General features: G+C 41.4%; 1 protein-coding gene across 1 annotated transcript in view; it reads left to right on the top strand.

Annotated features, from left to right (window-relative positions):
* Positions 1-21,492, top strand: part of PKHD1 (PKHD1 ciliary IPT domain containing fibrocystin/polyductin) — a 265,495-nt gene extending 244,003 nt beyond the window's left edge. The window contains exons 61-66 of the mRNA XM_071742174.1: positions 6,232-6,367; positions 7,850-7,937; positions 12,379-12,486; positions 14,796-14,951; positions 15,769-15,903; positions 20,471-21,492. Coding sequence (XP_071598275.1) covers positions 6,232-6,367; positions 7,850-7,937; positions 12,379-12,486; positions 14,796-14,951; positions 15,769-15,903; positions 20,471-20,823 — 976 coding nt within the window. The 3' untranslated portion in view covers positions 20,824-21,492. The remainder of the gene's footprint in view (positions 1-6,231; positions 6,368-7,849; positions 7,938-12,378; positions 12,487-14,795; positions 14,952-15,768; positions 15,904-20,470) is intronic.
* The last annotated feature ends 758 nt before the right edge of the window (positions 21,493-22,250 follow it).

Below are 22,250 nucleotides of genomic sequence, written 5' to 3'. Positions count from 1 at the left end.
CCCAAAGAAGGGCTGCAGGTGGGACCTCTTTATTCCTTCTGGAGGGCAAAATGTTGCTCAGAGCTGAGCAGTTCCTTGGTTCTGCAGCCCATTCTCCAGCTGTAACTATAACCATGGAGTGGGATCAGTCCCAGCAGCAGCCACTGCCTGAGAAACTTGCTGTTCATTTCAGCAAGTGCAGCTCCTGACAAGAGACTGAGCTGGAAGCAAAAGTACAAGACAGAAAATCACCTTTTTCCTGGCCCCAACCAGGACAGTGGGAAAAAAATTCTTCCACATCCTTTTGTTAGCAAGGGCCTGGTGAGCCAGGAGTTAAAATGGCTTTGGGTGCTGGGTCTTTGTGAGGGTGTGTGCACACAGATATCCCTACGTGTGTGTGTCTGTGTGTCTGTGTGTACACACACACACCTTGGTTTGGCTGCAGGACCTTGTGCCCGCAGGCCACAGTCACATTATCATGGGGAAATTGGATAAGGACAGCACAATGACAAATCCAGGTGGCTTGCAATAAGGTGCTAATCCCTTTGCTTTAATATCGGAGCAGCGTGTAATGATGTTTGGACATCACTCCAGTTTACTGACGACCCCACTGGGGCCAGCAATAGAAGCCTACAACTGTCTAACAAGCCATCAGGTGACCGCCGTCGTCAAAGCAACGGGGGATGCAATCTAATCTTCCCTCCATCCCTTCCAGCTCCCAATAAGGACCAGATTAGAGAAGTGGCCCATCAAAGCTTGGTAACTCGAATCAATTAACGTTAATTCGCACAATGCTATGATGTATTGTGATCGCTTTCATTTCGGAGAAGGGGGAAGAAATTGCTATAATTCACCTAAAATGAGGTTGTCTATGGGGCTGAGGTATTAATTGGGTGTCCATATTAAATGGAAAAGGAGCACGGGAGTGAAGGAAAAGTGGATGAGTGACTCTCTTGGCTGCTATTGACCTATCAGAAGAAGACAGTGCCCTTTTCCTTTGCTTTTATCTATTACAGTTTTCCCTATTGCGTGTCAAGTTGATGTATTATAAAAAATTCATTTGGTGACCTTTCACCTCCCTAGCAGATTAAACAATTTCACTGGGATGGCATCATTAACAGGGCCTCGCATTTAATGATGATTTCTCTAAAAGGCCACGGAGATTCGATTTTAAGCTAACAGATTTATTGCACTATTATAACATATCGTAAAAAACTGTACCACCTACGGTCTGGTTTTAGGATAGAAACTGTTTAAGAGTTTATGTGGAGCTTAAAGTGGTATTACCTTGGGATACACAGCAGTAGGGAGGCTCTGACCTCCAGTGGGATGCTGTTTACATTTAATAAAAGGAGTTCCTCCTACAGCAAACTTTGGGAGTGGGTTATGGGGTTGGCCTGGCTTAGCTCCTTGCCACTAGTCAAAGGCTTTGTAAACAGGGCTATCACCTACAGCAATTAATAGAGGTCACTAATGAATTTAGAGGATGTTTCTCTCCTATCTGAAGCTCTTCTCTGTTCCTCTCCTCCTAAAGGCTCCTGGTGATCCCCCCTCACCCTTAAGTAGACCCATTAAGGCTCCCTGAGACCCTTCCAGTCTCTCTTTTTTAATATTTTCAAGGTGTTATCACTCTAAACCACAGGAATCTGGATTCCACCAGCTGCATCCATCAGGCAGCTGCTTGCCTTCAGCTCTTGGTGCCACTGAGACTGAAAATGTCAAACAAAGGTTGGCTGAGCAGGGAAGAGGAGATGTGTCTATGTGTTCCTGGGTTCACATTCTGTGACTGGATATACTGAAAAGTCCCAAAAGGGTGGGAAAAGTCCCAAAATCTAGCCTGAGGACCATTTGGAGCTGGGAGAGTGATGATGGCAACACCCCAAAAAGCTCAGAAGCTGGTCAAAAAGACTGCATATATTAATTAATATATAATCCAAGATAATTTGTATTGGACCACTTCTTCAGAGGTTTTTTCAGTCTAACCAACTCATTTGATGCTTTCAGTAGCCACAAAATATCCACCTTCTAACCAAAGTGTCTTTGTTTTATGAAGGGTAACCCTCAAAAATATTAGATAAAGAAGCATAACCTTCATCTCCAGCCTTGCCCACAGGACGTAATTTTCTTTCTTACCTCAATTTTGTTTCTTACCTCAATCTACTTTTAGGTCTCCTTTTGGTAGCTCTCTGCCATCAGAGCACCTGGCCTCCAGTTCAGTGGACACATGGCTTCATGCAAAGCTCTGTGCTGATTCTAGCTGGAATATCCATTCAGGTGGCCAATTTTTTGAATTTTGGTCTTAATATCTCAATCTACATGGAAGAAGGGAGACACCATTAATGTCTGACATCATGAGTCCTGCTCAGTCCATTAGTTTAGTCCTTATATTTATTGTTCTTCTGTTGGCAATGAAATCTGCAGCCTGCTTCCCACTGTAGCTTTGATTTCTCTCTATACCATGGGAAAACATTGGGATCTGTGGAACCAGAAGTCATCCTTTGGATAGCTTCTTTTTCTTAAAGGAGGAATGACCTCAGCCCCCTCACTGTCTTCTGGATGCTTTTGTCTCTCTTTCCCTGTCTCTATTACTTAATGGTGAGATCTGCAGGGGGACACAAAGGTCTGAACAATGCAGTTGAGAGGGCACAGGTACCTGGTGTCTGGCAAACTTCATCCCTACATGACATGACAACATAGTTCTCACACAAAGATACCAGATTCTTCACTTCCCTTCCAGTGAATTTCCATCTTCTTTGCCTTATAAAGGCCTCAACTTGCCTATTTCCTGTCATCACCACATCTCCTCACTTGTAGCCCATCTTCTCTTCACCAGGAAAAGCCACTTGTTCAAGAACAAACAAGAAAAAAACTGCTTTTGCTTGGCCATGATGAATTTTGACATATTCCTCAAACTCTTCCCAGTCCCCTTCCCCTCTTGATGCCTCAAAACCACCATTGCAGACATATCCAAACAATTAATTTTATTGTCCACTTTAATTAGGACATTAAATATGCCAGGGACTGTTCTCTGGCAGCTGCTATGGATCAACCTGTGTCTGTAAAATCAAATCCTCTCAACCATAATTTCAGGGGGGCCTCATCCAAAGTGCCAAGTGAGGATAGGCTCTGACTACATTAACTCCCAGACCATTTGGGAGTTGTCCTGGACTTTGCTATTGGGCTTGGACCAAAATTTTGGAGGGAATGAGACCTCCATAAGAGGTGATCAAGCTTCAGTACCACGTTTTATTCTTTGCCATAATTTAGACTTCTAGTATAGATGTATTCATCTACTTTAATGGAATCTTGACACAAGATTCAGTCTGATCCCTTTCCCCTTGAAGCCAACTGATAATAATAGCTATTATTGTGATTATTGGTGGTGGTGGTTTATTGTTATCATTATTATATTTATTATTGGAACTATAATTAAAACAACAAGCTCTTTTTGACATCAGTGAGACTTCCTTCCCTCTGCCCCAGATCTCTCCATCAGGTTTCTCAGTCATCTCTCCACCAAGATTCTCAGTCACATCTTAATACCTGCAGCAGACCCTTCACTTTCTACACCCTCCAGCTGCCTTGCTGCTAACAAGCAGACACTTGCTGTCCTGCAGAGCCTCAGAATGCTCAGCAGGCACTTGTTGGCACTGATGGTGACAGGGTCTGGGACCCCTGATGTCCCTTAAGCTATCATGAGCATCACCTGCTTGCCTGCTGTGCCCACATTTAGAAAAGCTTCAGGGCATGGAGCAAAGGAGCTGCTCCCTCTTCAGCACTCCCAGCAGGGAACTGGAAACCAACCTGCTCCTTCCCAGCAGGAGACTTCAGGGTAGTGACAAAACAGCACGATTTCCATGCCCAAGAGGCAGGTAGGTCTTCTCTCTCCAGCCCTTTCTAAGCTCCAGGGATGCTTCTCCATCCCTCTTTCCCAGCTGCACAGCTATTTTCCTGCCAGGACAACTCACCAGGGAGCAGCAGGATGCTCCTCTCTCCTTCTCCTCCACACTGAGATTGACTCTCAGGGGTTCCACCCTAAGGCAGAGGCTCCCCCAGAGCCAGGTTGGAGCCTGTGGGACACAGACATCATTCCCTGGGCTGTGCCAGCTGGATTCAGATCACCTGCAGACATTGATTTTTAAGCACAATATGTGTTTTTAATGTTTGGTTTTGCTTTCTGCTCTCTGCTCACCCTTGAGGGGGTTCGGGAGGTTTCCTTCCTACCACACATTTTGCAGCAGCATTTCCTTCAAGTGAGATGAGCAGAGTTTTACCATGTACAGCTTGGGTGTGGAGCCAGGACACTCCATGCCAAGATTTTTCTTATTGGCAAAAGCAGCAAAATCTTTCTCAAGAAGCTGGAGAGAGAAAAAAAAAAAGGTAAATTTTGGCTTACAGAAGCCATGCCAAGATTCACCTGAACTTGTCTGGGCTCAGCTGGAGCTGGAGAGCTCAGAGGGTTAGGATTTGTGCCCTGAGAACAGTAGTGGCTTGGTGTGGTGTTCCTGCAGTGGAACAGTGGGTTTCAGTCACATAAATATAGTTAAGTTTCAAATAAATAACTATATAATAAAATAATTCTAAAAATATATAAATATATAAAATATATAATGATATAAATAATAATAAACAATATAAATACGCATAATATGCATACAAATATGTACAAATACAAATATAAAAATGTATAAATATAAAAAATATAATAATATAAACAAATATATAATAATTTAAACAAATATATAATAACAATATAAATAAATATATATATGTATAATAAATATGTAAGTTTCAAATAAATCAATGCCTGTGGACTTCTCCACTGACAACAAAGAAAAAGGACCAAGGTAAGAATTGAAACTTGTTTTTTTTTTTATTTTAAGATCTTGAGCCAATTCCTTGTCTGAAGGAAAGCTTTTCTTGGTCTTCCCAGTGTCTGTGGCTCAGACCAATGTTTCCCATCAAGAGCAGTATGATGAGTTTCTGGTTGCAATATATAGTAATGACCTGGAAAAAACAAACCAACCAACCAAATAAAACACACAAAACCCCCCAAACCAGAACAAAACCAAAAAACCAAACCAAACCAAACCAAACCACAACAAAAGAAAACCCCAACAAACTGAAAACCAAACCAAAAAAATAAAACCAAAACCTGAGAGAAAAAGCAGAATTAGAGGAAACTTATTCTACATATATCTTCTATTTGTAAACACCTTTAAGCAAACACTAGAGATAAAGGAATAGCTTTTCTACTTTCATTTCAAGACAATATCAAACCCCCAGCTGCTTCACTGCAATTGCAGATTAGATGGGTTTATATATAGATAAATTTTATATATATATATATATGAGATGCTAAATGACACAAAGCACTGGGAGAGGGAATGAAATGATCCAGGCTCAGAATAAAGTGCTTATTCTTTATTTAAATGTGGAAGTCCTCTCCTAGGATTATCTAATTGAAATTTTGGAAATCTTGGAAAAAACAATCTCTTGCAATGGGGAGCCTGTACTCTGCTATATTTCAGTATTCAGACTTCACAGATGATGAAGGAGGAGAACACAGGTTTAGCAGGGAAAAGAAATGCAGCAAAACCCTTTAAGTGCTCTGCTTGTGTAGAGGAGCTGAAACTTTTTTTAAGCAGAGCTCAAAGGTATTAAAAGGTGGGAAGGTTTCTGCTGGAGAGGAAGCACATGCACTGCAATGAAGAGTTTGGGATTAAGGCAAAATGGGAATTTTGGGAAATGGGAAAATGAGTTTATGACTCCATTAAATCTCTGTCTCTGCCATGTTTTTCCAATATGATACCAGGGAAATATAATGTGATACCAGGGAAATAATTTATTTTCTTCACTTCTCCCCTTTTCACCTGGAAACTGGGATTTGCAACAAAAAGGTTTTTATTACTTTGGGGCTGCTGTCTCCTTGGAAGTGATGCTGTTTTTTGAGGCACACTGCTCTCACCCAAGGAATCAAAGTGCCATGGCAAGGTAAATTAGCAGTCATTTGGTATTGTGCTCATAGAAGATGCTGAGTATTACCACCTGCATTACTAAGGTAGAAGATCCCATGAACAGAGAGTAACATGTTCCCTAGTAAGACATGAATTACCTCTGGGACAAAAAAATTTTGGTTTTAATTTTTTTTTTCTTTCTTTTTTTTTTTTTTTCTTTTCTTTTTCTTTCTTTTTTTCTTTTTTCTTTTTTTTTTCTTTTTTTTTTTTTTTAACATTCCTTCTGATGTGAAAGAAATGGAAGCAGAGGACACCCAGAAACACACCTGTATGTAAGACCTTATAACATCTCTGTTCAGGTGCAGCCCTCAGATGGAGAAATAGAGAAGCAGCTTCCCATACAGCCAAAAATCATTTTCCTGGACAGGAAGGTAGGATTTGCCTCTTCATGGATGGATGCTTCTATTAATTCTGTATGATTTTGACATTTACAAGCAATCCAAAAGCTATGGGACAGCTCCATAAATTAATAAGGCAAAGCATAAATCTGTAAATAATCAGCCACTGTCATTCTGGAAACTTCTTCCAGGATGAACTCTGTTCACATTTTTCAGCTTTTCTCCTGTGAGTGTTAAGAATTGTGCTGTAGAAATGATTGTGTGCAGTTTTCTTATTTCTGCTCCTAAAGCTTGGAGGATATCAGTGGGGGCAGTATCAGATGTAATGGGGTATTCTGGTCTGCCCAAAGAAGTCTACACCATGCACAGCAGTGCTGTGTAGACACTGATGTGTTTAAAACAAGCTTGGACTTCTCTGTGATGTGATTTTGCACTGGCAGAGGTACTAAAACAAGTCCTGGAAGCAGCAGACTTGGTTTAGTAAGTCCTTAGATGCTGGTGGGTTGTTGGATTGGATTCAGTCCCGAAGTCAGGCTAAATCTGCAAAGTTTGGTTTTGTGCCATTGTACCTTTTCCTTTATATTTTTATGTCCTTTTTCCTGTTTTCCAGCTATTTTATATGGTCAGATCATCATTTGCCAGGTAAAAGGGTTCCCACACAACAGCTGGCCCCAGGTGTGACATTTTTAGTGGTAACCCTGAGGCATGGTGTCAGACCCAAGGATGGGCAGCTTTGTGGATAATACCAGATGCAAAGTTGCTTTACTGGTAAAACCAGCTCTGTACATTCATTCCTCATGAGACTGGTTTGGCAGCTTTGAGGAACAGAACTTTCAGCTGCTTTCTATTTTTCTTCCTTTCCCTACACATAAGCATTTATTGTGTTGCAGGCTGTAGAAGATGCTATTTGGCCTCCAGCTCCTGTAGGAAGTTAAGACCTTTCCACAAACCAACTCTGTTGGATGTCAAACACTGTTGGCTACCTGAAATGGCACACAAAATTTATGTCTAGGCAATCAGATCTTTCCTTGAGTTTCATAGACTTCTTCAGGCATGTTTCAGGTTTTCTGCTAGACTTGAGAACCAGTAGCTGAAAAATTCTGAAAGTATTTTTATAAATACCTAGACTATGGGATCTAGATCCTGCACACTTATTTTGGCTGGACAAAATAAATAGAAAAATTGATTTCTGTCACTGAATGTATGAGGAAGTTAAATCTTCAGCCTGGCAAAATAGATAAACTGAATCTATTCAGTTCTCTTGAACCATCCTTGGAGATATTGAAAAGCCATGTGGACATGGGCAACACATTCTATTGGGTCCTGCTTGAACAGAAGGTTGGACTAAATGACTTCCAGAGGTCCCTTCCATACTGTAATTCTGTGAAATCAGCACCTAAGTGCAGCACTGATTAAAAAAAAAAAAAAAATTACAATCGTTAAAGCCATCAAAACTTTCTTGCCTCTTTCTGAGGAGACAAGACCTTAATTCTTCTCTTTTGTTCTTCCTCCCAGGGTCAGAGAGTTGATGAACTGGGGCATCCCTCAGAACCCTGGGTTGTTTCAGCTCACCTCAAGGGCTCCTCAGAGGCTGTGCTAAAAGGTTTGGATGTGTTTTCTTACAGCAAGGGTTATGGCAAAGCACCTGTGCAGGGTCATGGTGATAAATTTAGGAGTTTTTTCTGAGAAATACTGGGTTTAAAAACTAGTCTTTGGGTTGAAAAAAAAGTGGGTTGCATAGGACTCTGGTGAACTGCCCAATGATATACTAGAGAAAAAGCTTATAAGAGGTATTTTTGTGCTCTGGCAGCTTAAAGGGAGTGTATTCAGTAGTTTACCTTAAGAAGACTAATTTTAGATGAAAAAAAAAAAAAAAGAAAAGGCTGAAGAATTAGAAATTCTAATACCTGATTTTCTGCTAATATTAATTGAGGCAATTTCCTTAGAGTCTGTGATAATCTGTCCAAGAAAAGGACCTGGCCAAGTACAGACAGAAACAACTCCCTAATGCTTGTAATTAGCATACTTTAAAGTGAAAATATTTTTCACAAGGAACTTAAATGTTTCCTTTCTGGTCCTCATTTATTAAAAGACCTGAACTCATGTTAATTCTAAGCATGTGAGTATTTCCCTTGAGGTTATTGAGGCTCTGAACATGCTTAGATATAGAGCCTTGGTTTAAGTACAGGGCTGAACTAAAAACCTGTGGATGATCATATGCTTGTAAACCAGATAGAGGAGATTAGATTGATCATAAAGCATCCTAATTTTCATTACTAAAGTCTTTAAATGTAGGCAAACAGTCTGAACATTGAAAAGTGAGGTCTCTTAGTAGAGATAAAGAATTTTGTTTGCAGTAGAGCAACTTGTGTGTTAGCTATGACTAGAAAAGTTCACATTTGGAGAAGATAAGTGGCACTCATGCTGTAGATCAGAGCCTCTCCCCCTTTCACTTTGTGTTCCTGTTAATTAGAAATTCTTCCTACTTCATCATAGCTCCAAGTTTAGTGGTTAGAAAAATCCTTTCATCTTTTTTGCTGGTATTTTTATGTCTTTTCAGGGTAATACACCTTATAGGTTTAGGAATATGGGTCTAGATGACCACGGATTATTGGGTCATTGGCTACCGGCGCGAGAAAACAAGGGAGGGAGGAAGGGGGAAAAGAAGGGGGAAGAAAGAGGGAAAAGGTGGGGGGAAGAAAGGGGGAAACAGAGGGGGAAAGGGAGGAAGGGAGGAAGGGAGGAGGGGAGGAAGGAAGAGAGGAAGGGAGGGAGGAAGGAAGGAAGGGAGGAAGGGAGGAAGGGAGGAAGGGAGGAAGGAAGGAAGGAAGGAAGGAAGGAAGGAAGGAAGGAAGGAAGGAAGGAAGGAAGGAAGGAAGGAAGGAAGGAAGGAAGGAAGGAAGGAAGGAAGGAAGGAAGGAAGGAAGGAAGGAAGGAAGGAAGGAAGGAAGGAAGGAAGGAAGGAAGGAAGGAAGGAAGGAAGGAAGGAAGGAAGGAAGGAAGGAAGGAAGGAAGGAAGGAAGGAAGGAAGGAAGGAAGGAAGGAAGGAAGGAAGGAAGGAAGGAAGGAAGGAAGGAAGGAAGGAAGGAAGGAAGGAAGGAAGGAAGGAAGGAAGGAAGGAAGGAAGGAAGGAAGGAAGGAAGGAAGGAAGGAAGAAAGGAAGGAAGACAGAGGAAAAAAAGAGATGGAAAGGGAGAAAAGGGTGGGGGGGTGGGGGGGGAAGAAAGAAAAGTCACCGAAGAGAAATGCACTTCACATTCTTTAAAAGACACATGCATCAAATTAATAGTCAATAAACTCCAGCAAAGCAAGAGCTCCGTGGTACAGATGTTCTGGATGTAATAGTTTGCTGCAGTTTTTCCTTTGACAAACGTCCTTATTGCACTCATCTTTTGAAGCACATGAAAGCAGCGTTTAATGGAAATGGGTCCCGTCTAGCACACTGAGGCTGCTTCATCTGACAGCAGCCAAACTGCCTCCTGGAAAGTAGTTTAGCTCCAAATGAGCTTGCTTCTACGTTAAATACCAGCTTGCCTGAGAGATCTTTGTGAAGACTCCCATATATATCTGTAATTTTCCGAGCTTTGAAGCATATGTGCCTGAAAGCTGAAATAGGCTCTGTTGAGAAGTACAGTACAGTTCTCCAGGCTTCATCATCGACTAGAAATGGCAATTATAAAGTATTTGAACGCAGCTGACAAGCCCCTGTATGAAAGCAGTGTTACACTGAGCATCAGAGCCAAGAGAAGTCTTGGTAGTCTGGGCAGATACTGTCAGAAGGAGAATCATATGAGTAGTAGAGAAATAGATGAGCCAGAACCAGGCTGGAGAGATTAGAGAAACCTGGATTCCCACATCCTCACCAAGTCTATTCACAGTATAAATTGCTCCCTATTTATCACAGCTGTTCCTGGAGACCCACAAGGAATTTGGGGGCTTGGTGGGCCAGATGCTGCATAAAAAATAGGAAACTCTATATCTAAGTCAAAACCTAACTGGGATATTAATTAAAAAGTACCAGATTGAGGAGAGAGGAAACTTGATCATTTGTGTTACTAGATCATCCAGTTTTGCCATGCTTTTGCCCAGGACTTTGTTTTAGGCAATTTCTGGTTATGGCTCAGAAGTCAACACAGCAAGGAATTAATCTCAGCAGGCAATTTGCATTGCATCATCTCTGCTGGGAGGCTGTAAAGAGGTTTGGCCAGGGCACACCAGTTCACAGAATCACAGCATCAGAGAAAGTTAAGGGTTGGAAGGGACCTTGAGAGATCATTGGGTCCAACCCCCTGCCAGAGCAGGATCACCTAGTGGAAGTTACACAGGAAAACATCCAGGGGGGGTTTGATGGTTTCCAGAGAAGGAGACTCCACAACCTCCCTGGGCAACCTGGGCCAGGGCTCCCTCACCCCTCATAGTGAAAAAGCTTTTTCTTATATTTACATGGAACCTCCTGTGCTCCAACTTTCATCCATTACCCCTCGTCCTATCACTGGACATCACAGAGAAGATCCTGGCTGCATCCTCCTGACACTCACCCTTTACATAATTATAAACATTAATATGGTCAACCCTCAGTCTCCTCTTCTCCAAGCTAAAGAGACCCAGCTTCCTAAAGAACAAATCCTGACACTCTTTGTACTCATAAGTGTAGGGACAAAAAAAAAAAAAAAAAAAGGAAAAAAATCAAAGAGAATCTGTCCTGCACTCTGTCCTACCATCAAAAGCCTTGTGTCCACCTGCTGAATGCTCCTCTGCACTTGTGCTTGGAAGATGTCTCATGAAGATGCTTGCTACTTCACCACTTGTTCAACACCCCAGATGTGGGAATGGCAGAATATAAATGTCCTCCTCACATTCAGCTTCTGTGTTCTGTGCTTCACCTGTGCTGCTTCACAGCAAAAAAATTTCAAGCCACCTGCTTCATAAAGCAAACAGTTATTCCCTGTCATCTTTCAGCAGGCAAAACTCTGTGTTTGTGATCATTGGAACAAGTCCAGCCTCCTAAGAAACTCTGATTTCTCACCCCCACCTAAACCAACATTTTGCAGTTAGTCAGTCTTTAGGATTTTATCCCTCTCACTCCAAGAACCTGAATGAAACCCAGACCTTGTCAGCATTGCTCAAAGCCCAAAATTTGGCTGCTGCTCAAAACCACACACAATAAAATGGAGATCAAGCTGCCAAGTAAATTATAACTTTTAAAAAGGGCCTGCAAAAATAAAAGGCATGGGAAGTGTAACTATTGGGCCAGAATGTAATCCCTGCTAGATTAGAAGAGGTAAAGCAATGGAGAAACAGACTCTCCCAGGTTTCATTTTAATGTCCCTCATGGAGCTTTCACTTGCCAGGTCTTTAGCTGAAAGTGTCTCCTGTACCACATATAAAGACATTCAATAAAGACACTTTTAATCACCAGATCCCTTTCAAAGTGCCTGAGAGGGTTTCAGAAAAGTTCAAAATGATTTAGCAGTAGGACAGAAGGTAATATGCCCAGATGATGATGTGAGACACCTACAAATCAGAAAGGGTTCAAAGAGTCAGCTCTTTCCCCTTAGCAGCAGTGGCTGGCTCCTTGAAACCATCCCTTTAGGACAGAAAATACTCAGTATCTCCTTAATACTCCTTGGTGACATACTTAGTCACACAAGACATGAGTTAAATCAAAAGAGATGAGCATCTGGAACTTTCTAGTGCATCTGTATAGCTCCCATTACCTCTGCTTCATCCCCTTAACATCTGTATTCTTGTTACTTTCCCACAGTAGAGATATGTACAGCAAATTCCATTTCACAATGAGCTCAATGAACCAAGATTCACAAGATAAGGTTCTGCTGTCCATCAGGAATCTGGTGTCCAAATAAATCTGAAGACCTGACTGCATGTGAAATTTTTGAGATCAGACAAATAAAATTCATGATTAGGAACGACATCGAATTTAGGCTTTCTGAAGTCTCCTTAAAGCCACAAGGATTCTCTGAGGGGTGTAGGTGGTACTTATCTGGGTGCTATTAACTAAAATACAATTTTTTATTACACTGCAGGGCTCACCCAAGTGCAGGTCATAGCTGGATGTGCCAGCTTTTCCAGCCTGGCTGTCTCCTCTCCAGGGACAAACTGGAAACTTGTGTTCAATGTCACATCACCTCCAGGTAAGCTCCTGTTTTCTTGATTTGGTTACTGAACTCAAAACTCTACAGGCAGTCTGGATTTTTAAAAATGGGCTTCAGCTTTGTCTGAAGGAGTGGAGCAAGGTCAGAACTCTAAGGTGACTTCTGTTGCATACTTTAAATGTGAAAGCTTTGCTCCTCCTGGTCACAACTGGATAATCAACACTGAATGCTGCCCATGGCTTTGCAAAGGGACAACTGGGGTGAAGGGAGTACTTGGAGGTGAGCCTTCAAAGTGGGCTTTCCATTTTTTATTTCCATTTTGAGGGTGTATGATGCCAAACACCCACAGCTCCCATTGTCTTCACTCGAGTGAGAGCAGATGGAAAGTCAGCACCTCACAGGATCCTACTCTGTAGTGGGAAATGCAATTTAATGAAATGCACTTGGAAAAGCTACTTCAGGGGAGGCACAAAATCTATTTTCCTCTGAACCAAGGTCAAATGCAGATCTATTCCATGAAACATTAAGCCAGGCAGAGTGTTGCATAGAGGTGTTTACAGCTAGCAGTGCACAGGTATCACCTGTGCAAATCAGAGTATTGTACACTTTTAAGATGCATTGGAAAAATACACACCAAAGAAGCAATCCCCATTGCTTGGTTGTAATTGGAAACCATGCTGGAGACAGAATAAAGACTTTTATATTGCCAGACTCTTACTGAAGTTGTTTGCTTATGGCTTGAGAGAACCAAACAAAAATTAAGCAATCTATACATGTTTGGGATACAATTTCAGGTTTCTGTGTACCCTGGCATAGTTTGTGATTTGGAAGATGCAGCTGATGTTGAATGCAATGCTCCCAAGTGCTCCAGGGGTGGTTCCTGGGGAGAGCAGGGAATTCATAGCACTACTGCACAGTCTTGATCCTTGTATTACAGTGATATTCACTTAACTGATATGTATCCCAATGGACTTGATCCATCCACTTTCCATTTAAACCAGCTTGCAAAATATTAGAGTAGTGCAAAGCACCTTTAAGCACCTGCCTGTGTAGAGTCCTTGATATCTGTGAGATTACTTCTCTCCTCTCTAACTGGAGTTTATATGTGTTTGTACCTGCAGGCAAATTTTTCCCATTTGGAACATGCTTCCCACATTGTTCTGATGAAGCTCTGCTTTGTTCAAGTGGACAATATTGACACAAATCTAATTAGTTTCAGCTAATAGTACTTACAGCTACTTACCTTTGGTCTCCAAGCCTCCATCTGACAGGGTTTCTGAGTTCCTTTTTAATGAATTGTTGAAAAAAGCTTTTTTAGATTTTATTAAAAGTGGAACTCAAGCAAGTAAAAGAAACACCAATTCATCAAAATTATTAGATATGTGGAGTGAGGACTAATTATGAGTCAAGTTGTAAGACAGGCAATGAGTTGGTGAACTTATTCACATCTTTCATGTTGGGCTAGAGAGAGTACCAGGGCCAGGTTTGTCAAACTCTTCCCCTTTCCAGGCACACCTCCATCCAAAATACATTTGGAAATGGTCCAGGAAACAAAACTCTTAATATATTTCTGATATTTGTTAGCATTAGGTGTGTTCCAGCCCTAGAAGCTGAAATTCTGAGACCAAATAAACCCTTGACAGCAGAAACTCTGAGTAGAGGCTGGCTTGATTCTGACTTCACTTACATAAAGCTGTAGGATCTTTGGATGAAGAGCATTGCACAAACCTTGTGTGCATCAAGGGAGTAAATATTTACTGTGCTAACAGAAAGGACACTGATTTTTTGCAGCTTAGCATGTTCATTATCAACATGGTAAAAAATATTAGCAAATTCACTGGGAGTTTTCTGCATCACAGGTGAGGTTTAATGATGTTCCCCATAATTACATTGATATTAATCAGGTATAGCCTGTAAATAAAGGGTACGACTAAGAACTTTTCTTTTTGCAAACAGTTTCTCTATCTTGCTAAGCAGAATGTTTTCTGCCTGGGCCTGATCTGTTTGGCCTCAGAAACAGATAATTTGTCGATGTATTTTCTGGGTTTGGTAGTCAGCTAGACAAATTCATGGAAGAAATGCTAAAGGATTTTTAAATACAAAGAGGCTGGCTTTGCTTAAGGAAGCACTGAAAGACTGAAACTTGCAGTGGAGAAGTGTTGGTACATGTTTGGTGTGTAAATATATATATATAAATATTGTTGGCTAGTGTTGGATGTGGAGATAAACTGACTTATGGGATGTTCTTACATTCAATTTTAACCGTGGAAAGGTTTTAACCTGGTATTTTAACTGTGAAACCCATGTTCTTACTTTTGTAATAAACTCTGACTGCTTTAAACTCTCAGGAGCTAAGTTTACTGTGCTGTCTCAGCCATTTACCATCTTCCCTGGCTCCAAGGGAGTGAAGGGCAGCATGATCCTTGTTGTCATTCTGAGTTCAGCAGCATCTGCATTCATCCTCACTCTTGGATTCTGCTGGTTCAAGAAGAGCAAAAGCAACAGTAAGTTTGAAGAGTCCACTAAAATTTAGACTTGCAGGCTTCCTCTCCTTTTTTTTTTTTTTTTTTTTTTAACAAACCTTCAGGAGGGCTGCAGCAGGATTCAAAGACACTCAGAAAAAATCTCTGAGATATTCAGAAATTTTCAGTATTGTTTGCAGTCTCTGGGTTATGCAGTTCTGTGGCTATAACAGATGCTGGAGTCCTGGAAGAAGTTTTAATTGAATGTAAAACATGGAAAAATCAGGTTTCTACAGTGAAGACAAAGAACTGAGAGACAAAGAAAATGAATATAAAAGGATGTGACTGCAACCAGTGGCTTGAGTGCCAAAGGACTACCTTAAACTTAAACATAAAAATATGTTGAAAGTTACAAATAATTTGAGCTTGGGACCTCACCAAATGTAGAGGTAACCCTTAGTGGAAGAATAAAAGCAAATCCTGGTTAATAAGACACCTTCCACTACTTTAAAGGCCTTCTCACTAGGTTCTAAAAACTTTTGCATTCAAGTAGCTTTGCAAATCCAGGCTAAAGGTTCTTTCTCCTAAACTGCACAATGAGCAGTAACTGCAATAAGGTCTGAATTCCCTGTGTCACTGAGTGTTTTGGCAATGTGATGAAGGAATTTACTGAAGAGAGCAGGTGGGATCCCCAGTGATGAAATGGTATCAACATTAAAGGGGCTCTCTCTGCTTTTGGGCAGCAAGAATACTTTTGAGATCAACTGTTAATTCACCAGCAATATATTGTTGCTTCAATTAATAATTGCTGCTGAGCTGAGGATGGTTTGAGAGTGAGGTAACTCTAATTTCATTACAGAACAGAGGACTGAACGAGCTGATGTACCACATGCCAGGAACAAGGGAACCCCAAACCAAGCAAAGACTCAGGCAGCTCACATCCAGCCTTGCTACAATCAAGGAGAAAATAAAAGTGGTGTGCCTGTAGCAGGAGGTGAGACAGGAATTTAAACAGTCAAGCATTAAAAGACAAAAGAGTCTGTTTAGGTCACAGGCTATAGGTTTGTGTAGGATCGATGGCACAGTTCTTCTGAGAAGGTCTATCACTTTATTCCCTTCTCCTCCCCCCTTGTATTTTTCTGTCTATCATTTTATCCCTTTTATATATATTGTGTGAAATCCTAGTTCCTCTTCGGACAACAGCACAATTCTTATGCTCAATGAGTCCATGATTCCACCTAATATTTTTGGAGTAGGGCAGGGACTGGCTTTCCCACAAGGTCCCCAGCATGCTTCTCCCTGTCCAGCTCCCCCAAGTGCTGCAGCACAGTTCTCAATAAGCTCTGAAAAAAGTTTGCATGCTGTCGACAACTGCAGCAGAGTATTGTAGAGGTCAAAAAAAAAAAAAAAAAAAAAAGCCCACTCAGGGCTTATTTGCATGGTCCCCATTACCTCAATCACTCGCTGGTCCTTCATGCCACACTTTCTGAATGGGGAGTCCAAGCCAGCCCCAAAAAGCATCTCCATTCCCACCCTCCCCTGTGTCCCCCTTCCCTCCCCAGGGTCCCTGCCACAAACACCCCTCTCCTGCACGCCTCCTCCAGACTCATCTTTTCATCTTCTGCTGATCAAACACGACTTCTTCTGAGGTCACAGGAAAGCAGACAGCCTCAGGGGCCTGTGGCTGGCAGCATGAAACCCTGACTTCCCTCTCTGCAAGTGTGAAATGTTCTTAGAGTAGTTGGGTTTGTTTTTTGTTTTTTGTTTTTTTTTTTTTATGTGTGTGTGTGTGTGTCTGTCTCACCTGCCAGCAGCACAGATCTAAGGCCATTGCAATAACCCCTCTGAACTACCCCCAAACCCTGTTTTGGGAATTTTTTCTTCTCCCACTCTGTGGATTACATAAGAGGCAGGAAGATGCGAGCTGGAATTTTATCTCCTTTTAATTAGCATCTATCACAAAAGCAGAGAGAGAAGGGGAAGAGGAAATTCTGCAGTTTATGTGTTTTGATATTTGCTGTGCTCCTCCAAAACACAGCGTTCAGCTGTGTGCCTTAGGATACGTATCTGCTATAAATTCATTTTTTATCTAATTTGTCTGAGATCTAAGCTTCCTGTGGAGGTCTGAGATCAAAGGAGCTGATTCTGTCTGATGTTGGCTCTGACACATAATGCGTGCTGACTTAGTTCTGTCTATAAACTCGCAGTGGGAGGCTGCCATTCTCCCTTGGCACCTTTACATAGTGAACTTTCATTTTGGCTGGGGAAGCTGACAGGTAGAGCGTTGATTGGAGCCATCGTGTAAATAATTCATGGAAAGATTTTTTTTTTTTTTTTTTTTTTTTTGTTAGGAAAAAGGCAATCCAGCCACTTTAAGTCTTTTAGGAATAGTTGCAAGACAAAAAGATTCCCCGATATGTTCAAATCTAAACAAGGATAACAATATCTTAAGTGAATTTAATACATATGACTTGGAAATGTCTAATGTTTGATTTCCCCTTATTTAAAGTGCTGTTGGTTTTGGAGAGAGAGAGAGAGAGAGGCTGGAAATCAAAGCTGCAGTCTTTTTGTTTAGTTTGTGTTTTATAGATCTTCCCCTCCTAAGAAATCCTACCTATCTGATATAATTAAGTGTTCAGAGCTATTATTATTAATCACCACAGTAAATCCTGCATGGCAGAGTTCTCTGTAGGTGCTTATACAGTGCAAAGTACAAGGGGGGTGGGGGCCCTGGTTGTTGTCCCAAAGCAAGTAGCTGAGGATGGGGATAAGGAAGAAAGCTGTTGATAGAGATATGCAGCACTGCAGGAAAGAAGGGATTAAGATATTACCTTGTCTGACCTTGGTGTAACAAAAAAAATCTTCTCAGCCTCACCTAATTATTTCTCTCTTGAATTAAATAACTTTTGATCGACCAACACTTGGTTAATAGAACAGCACCTGGAGGTCGAGGAATATATTGTTTCTTTTTGCACTTTATTCTGGTAGTTATATATAATATATATATATAGTTGGCATTTCCTAGCTTGAATTTCCAGTCCTTTGAGGTATTGATCATGATCCTGAATTCCTTGGCCACCATTGCCCAGAAATCACTGCTGTATTCCTGAAGAGGTTCTCCCACACTGCAGAGATGATCTGCATCCCTTGCTCCTAGGTTGCTCAGATCGATTTCTCCTTCTTCCTTCCTACCACTTTGCTGTTTTCCCCACCACTTAAAAAATTTCATCAGAATCAATTTTAGTTTTAATTCCAAACCGCTGGGGGAAACACTGAATATCATCCATTTCACTGGTACTGCCTGGTACTGCCACACATCCCCACCTCTGAGAATTATTTCCCATATATAATTATTGCCTGAGTTCTGTCTGTTAGCTGATACTTTATCCAGTTAATATTGTGCTTTATTGACATTGAATAGTTTGTATTTAATTTTAAAAAGTCAGGATATTTTAAGAGTACTATGTCACATAAATCTCAAGGCAGTATTTCATCCTTGAAACTGCTCATATCCAGAAAACTTTTAGCCTCCTCCATTAATTAAAATTAATTTTTAAAGATCTGTTTTCACAGTTGAAAGTGACACCTTGGAAGATGAAGAGGACATCAATAAATATCAAGAAATAACATGAAGCTTTACTACAGGGGATCGTGACCTGATCATCTTGTTTATAAAATCATAGAATATTTTTGGTTGCATAAGACTCTTAAAATCATCCAGTCCAACCTGGATCCCTCCAGGGATTCTGATGCTGCTCACTGCTCTGGGCAGCCTGTTCCAGGACCTGACAGTGCTTTTGGGGAAAAAAATTTTCCTAATATCCAATCTAAACCTGCCCTGGTACAACTTGAGGCCATTTCCTCTCATTCTATTGCTTGTTACTCGGGAGAAGAGACCAAACCCACCCTCCCTCAGACCTCCTTTCAGGGAGTTGTAGACAGTGAGGAGCTTTCACCTCATCCTTCTTTTCTCCAGATTAAACACCCCAAGTTTCCTCAGCAGCTTCTCATAAGATTTGTGCCCCAGACTCTTCAACAGCTTTGATGTCCTTCTCTGGACATGGTTCAGCATCTCAAAGTCCTTGTAGTGAGGACACCAAAACTGAGCAGAGGATTCAAAGTGCAGCCTCCAGGGCTGAGTAAAAGGGGACAATCCCTTCCCGGGTCCGGCTGGCCAGAGTTTCTGGTACAAGCCAGGATGCTGTTGGCCTTCTTGACCACCTGGGCAAATGCTGGCTCATATTCGGCCTCTATTGGTCAACACATCCATGGCCTTTTCTGCTGGGTACTTTCTAGCAATTCTTCCTCAAGCCTGTAGAGTTCTGTGGGATTTTGGTGATCACAGGTGGAGGATTTGACACTTGGGCTTGTTGAACCTGATACGATGAGCCTTGTCCCTTTGATCCAGCCTGTCCAGATCCATGGGTAGAGACCTTCTACCCACGAGTGGATCAATATTCTCCCCCAGCTTGGTACCATATGAGGAAAGGCTGAGGTAGCTGAGTCTCTTCAGCTTGGAGAAGAAGAGACTGAGCACTGACCTCATTAATGTTTATAAATGTGTAAAGGGTGAGTGTCAAGAGGATGCAGCCAGGATCTTCCCTGTGATGTCCAATGATAGGACAAGGGGTAATGGATGAAAGTTGGAGCACAGGAGGTTCCATGTAAATGTAAAAAAAAGCTTTTTCACTGTGAGGGTGAGGGAGTCCTGGCCCACGTTGCCCAGGGATGTTGTGGAGTCTCCTCTGGAAACATTCAAAACCCACCTGGATCTGTTCCTGTGTGACCTAACCTTGGTGATCCTGCTCTGGCAGGGGGGTTGGACTCAATGATCTCTCAAGGTCCCTTCCAACCCCTAACACTCTGATTCTGTGATCTGCACTAGGGAGAATATTGCAAGAATTTTACAATTTATTTTTTTAGCATCCCAAATGAAGTAGCCTGCCAATCTTACACGGAAGTGATAGCACACCCTGTCAGCTCAGAAACCATCTGCTGTGACACTATGAGTGATTCTGCAGCTCTAGTTGGCAACCACTTGGTTTATTAAGATGTAAACATTTTTCGTTTCCACATGAAAAATGTATAGCATCTATTCTGCTTTTTCTGCACTTTTTTTCATTGTCATTTTTTGAACAGAATTGCAGGTTACCAGCTCTGCCTTGAGTAGGATTCCAATGGAAATAAAAAAGTTGTACTTTGTATTGCTAGACACTTGCTGTATTTTATAGATAAGTAGAATTAAAAGGATTAACAGTATGCAGCTTTTTTCTGCATACATTATTATTAAGCATTTATCAAAATATTTGAAAAATATTGGAGGATACAAGCTCTAGGAGCTTGTATCAAACAAGCTGATTTAGTTCATATATATTTATTTGTGGGAACATCTTCAGGTTATGAAATTTTAACAACTTTTTCTGTCAAACTAAAATTTGTGGCCAGCTAAAAGTTTTTCCCCAACAATAACTGCTTGTCTTTCATAAAGTCATTGAAAGGTAAAGAAGATGAAGGTAGAGGCTTAAAATTATTGTTAACACAAACAAGTTTTGCTTCCACAGATATGGGAGGAACTGGAGCAGTGGGCCATGGCACAAGGCAACTGAGGGAACTGGACCTACAACACTGTGGAGCCAGGTCAGGGAGAAAAATGAGTAATGTCCAACAGGAGACAGGTAACAGCAACACCTTTTCTTCAGTTGGGAACAATGACAGTCACAAAGAGCCACGTCAAGGAAAATCTCCTGGGGACTCTCTGGAATTTCAGCAGCCAAAAATCCTAAGGTGCTGCAGCCAGAAGGATGTCCCCCAGCCCTCATCTGCCTACAACAAGGAAAGAAAGAAGTCTGAGAGGCTGCCCAAGCCTCAGAATGATGTTGGAGAGCATGTTGGTGTGGTGACAGCAGAGGGGTAAGAGAAGGGATGTGAGGTGGTGGGCCACCACCAAAGTAAGTTTTTCCTGCCTTCCAGTCAGTGCAAAGCTGAGTCTTTTGTCTCTGTGGTCAAATATTCACCTCCTACCATGGGGAACCAGGCTGCCACACTGCAAGTGTACAAATGAACCCAGTGCCTGGATCTCCACCCAACTGGGAGACTCTGGCCATGTCTATGGCACTGAAATTTCTTAGCTTCCAGAACAAGGTGGGTGCACTCAAACTGTCTCTTGAAATTGTCCTTCTGACACCTCTGAAACTCTCTTCAAGACCGGTTTGGAGGAATGTTGGCTGCCCAACTAGGTCAGCCTTGAGGTGATGGTTAAAACCATTCAAGAATTAGCCTAACAATTCAGCATATGGTTGTCTTTCTGATATTTCAAGGTACTAACACTGATGTAGGAGCTAGAACAAAGTGATTGGTGTGTATGAAAATAAACAGATACATAGGAGATTTCCCATTTCTTCCAATTATGCCTTTAGTTTCATTCAAAGTACCTCATGTCTTTGCATAACTCTCTTCTTTTTTTTTCTGAGGAAAACTAAATGTATTCAACTTCCATTTCCTATGACTTGACTAAGTGTTTCAGATCCTGTTTAAATCTGTGTTGTTATAGTTTTTGTTAATTAAAGTATTTTACTGAGTTAAATGTTCACCATGTCATTGTTTTTCAACACCTTTAAATCATTGGCTTGTTATGATCACTATTTTTTGTGAATGATAATAATAATGTTTGTGTTCTTCAGCTACTTAGAGAATTCCCCTGTTCTCTGCTTTACTGAGCTGGAAGATGAGGCACTTTTTTGTGCCCTCACTCTACCATAAAAATCTTGGTTGCAAGGTGGCCTGGTGGCACAAGATAAAATTTATCCTCCTCTGGAGAAAAAATACTTAAGTAGGAAGATGAAAATTCTGCCCAGATCAGCAGTGGAAGAACAGGTAAGAAGCTTTGATTTAAAACGTGAAAATAAATAAACAAACAAAAAACCCCAAACCATAACCATAGGCCACCTCACTTTGAGCTGAACAAGCTGTGGTGCAGGTGCTGATCAGTTCTCTAAGCATAAAAATAGGTTCACCAGCATTGGTTTCTGCACCATGTTGGGTCTATAAACATGAATTTCTGGTGAAGCAGACTGATTCCACAGAGATCCAGGCTTCTGGCTGACTGCACAGGAGGTTTCTGGCTTAAGACAGATGAGGATGAGGGCCTTATAATATTAAGTGTAATATTATTCAGCACTTTTTTTCTTACAGTGTTTCCTGTAAAGAGCAAAATATTCTTTGATGTGAAACAACAAGGTACATCCCTTAACCTCATGACTCCAAGTCTGAATAAGAGGATAAACTTTGCAGAGATAAGTTTGGTAAAGTGACTTGGAGACCCTTCTCTTTCCTCCTCAGCTG

Source organism: Heliangelus exortis, chromosome 3, assembly GCF_036169615.1.
Source record: "Heliangelus exortis chromosome 3, bHelExo1.hap1, whole genome shotgun sequence".
Classification (NCBI taxonomy): Eukaryota; Metazoa; Chordata; class Aves; order Apodiformes; family Trochilidae; genus Heliangelus; species Heliangelus exortis.
This window is presented reverse-complemented; position numbering and strand designations above follow the sequence as displayed.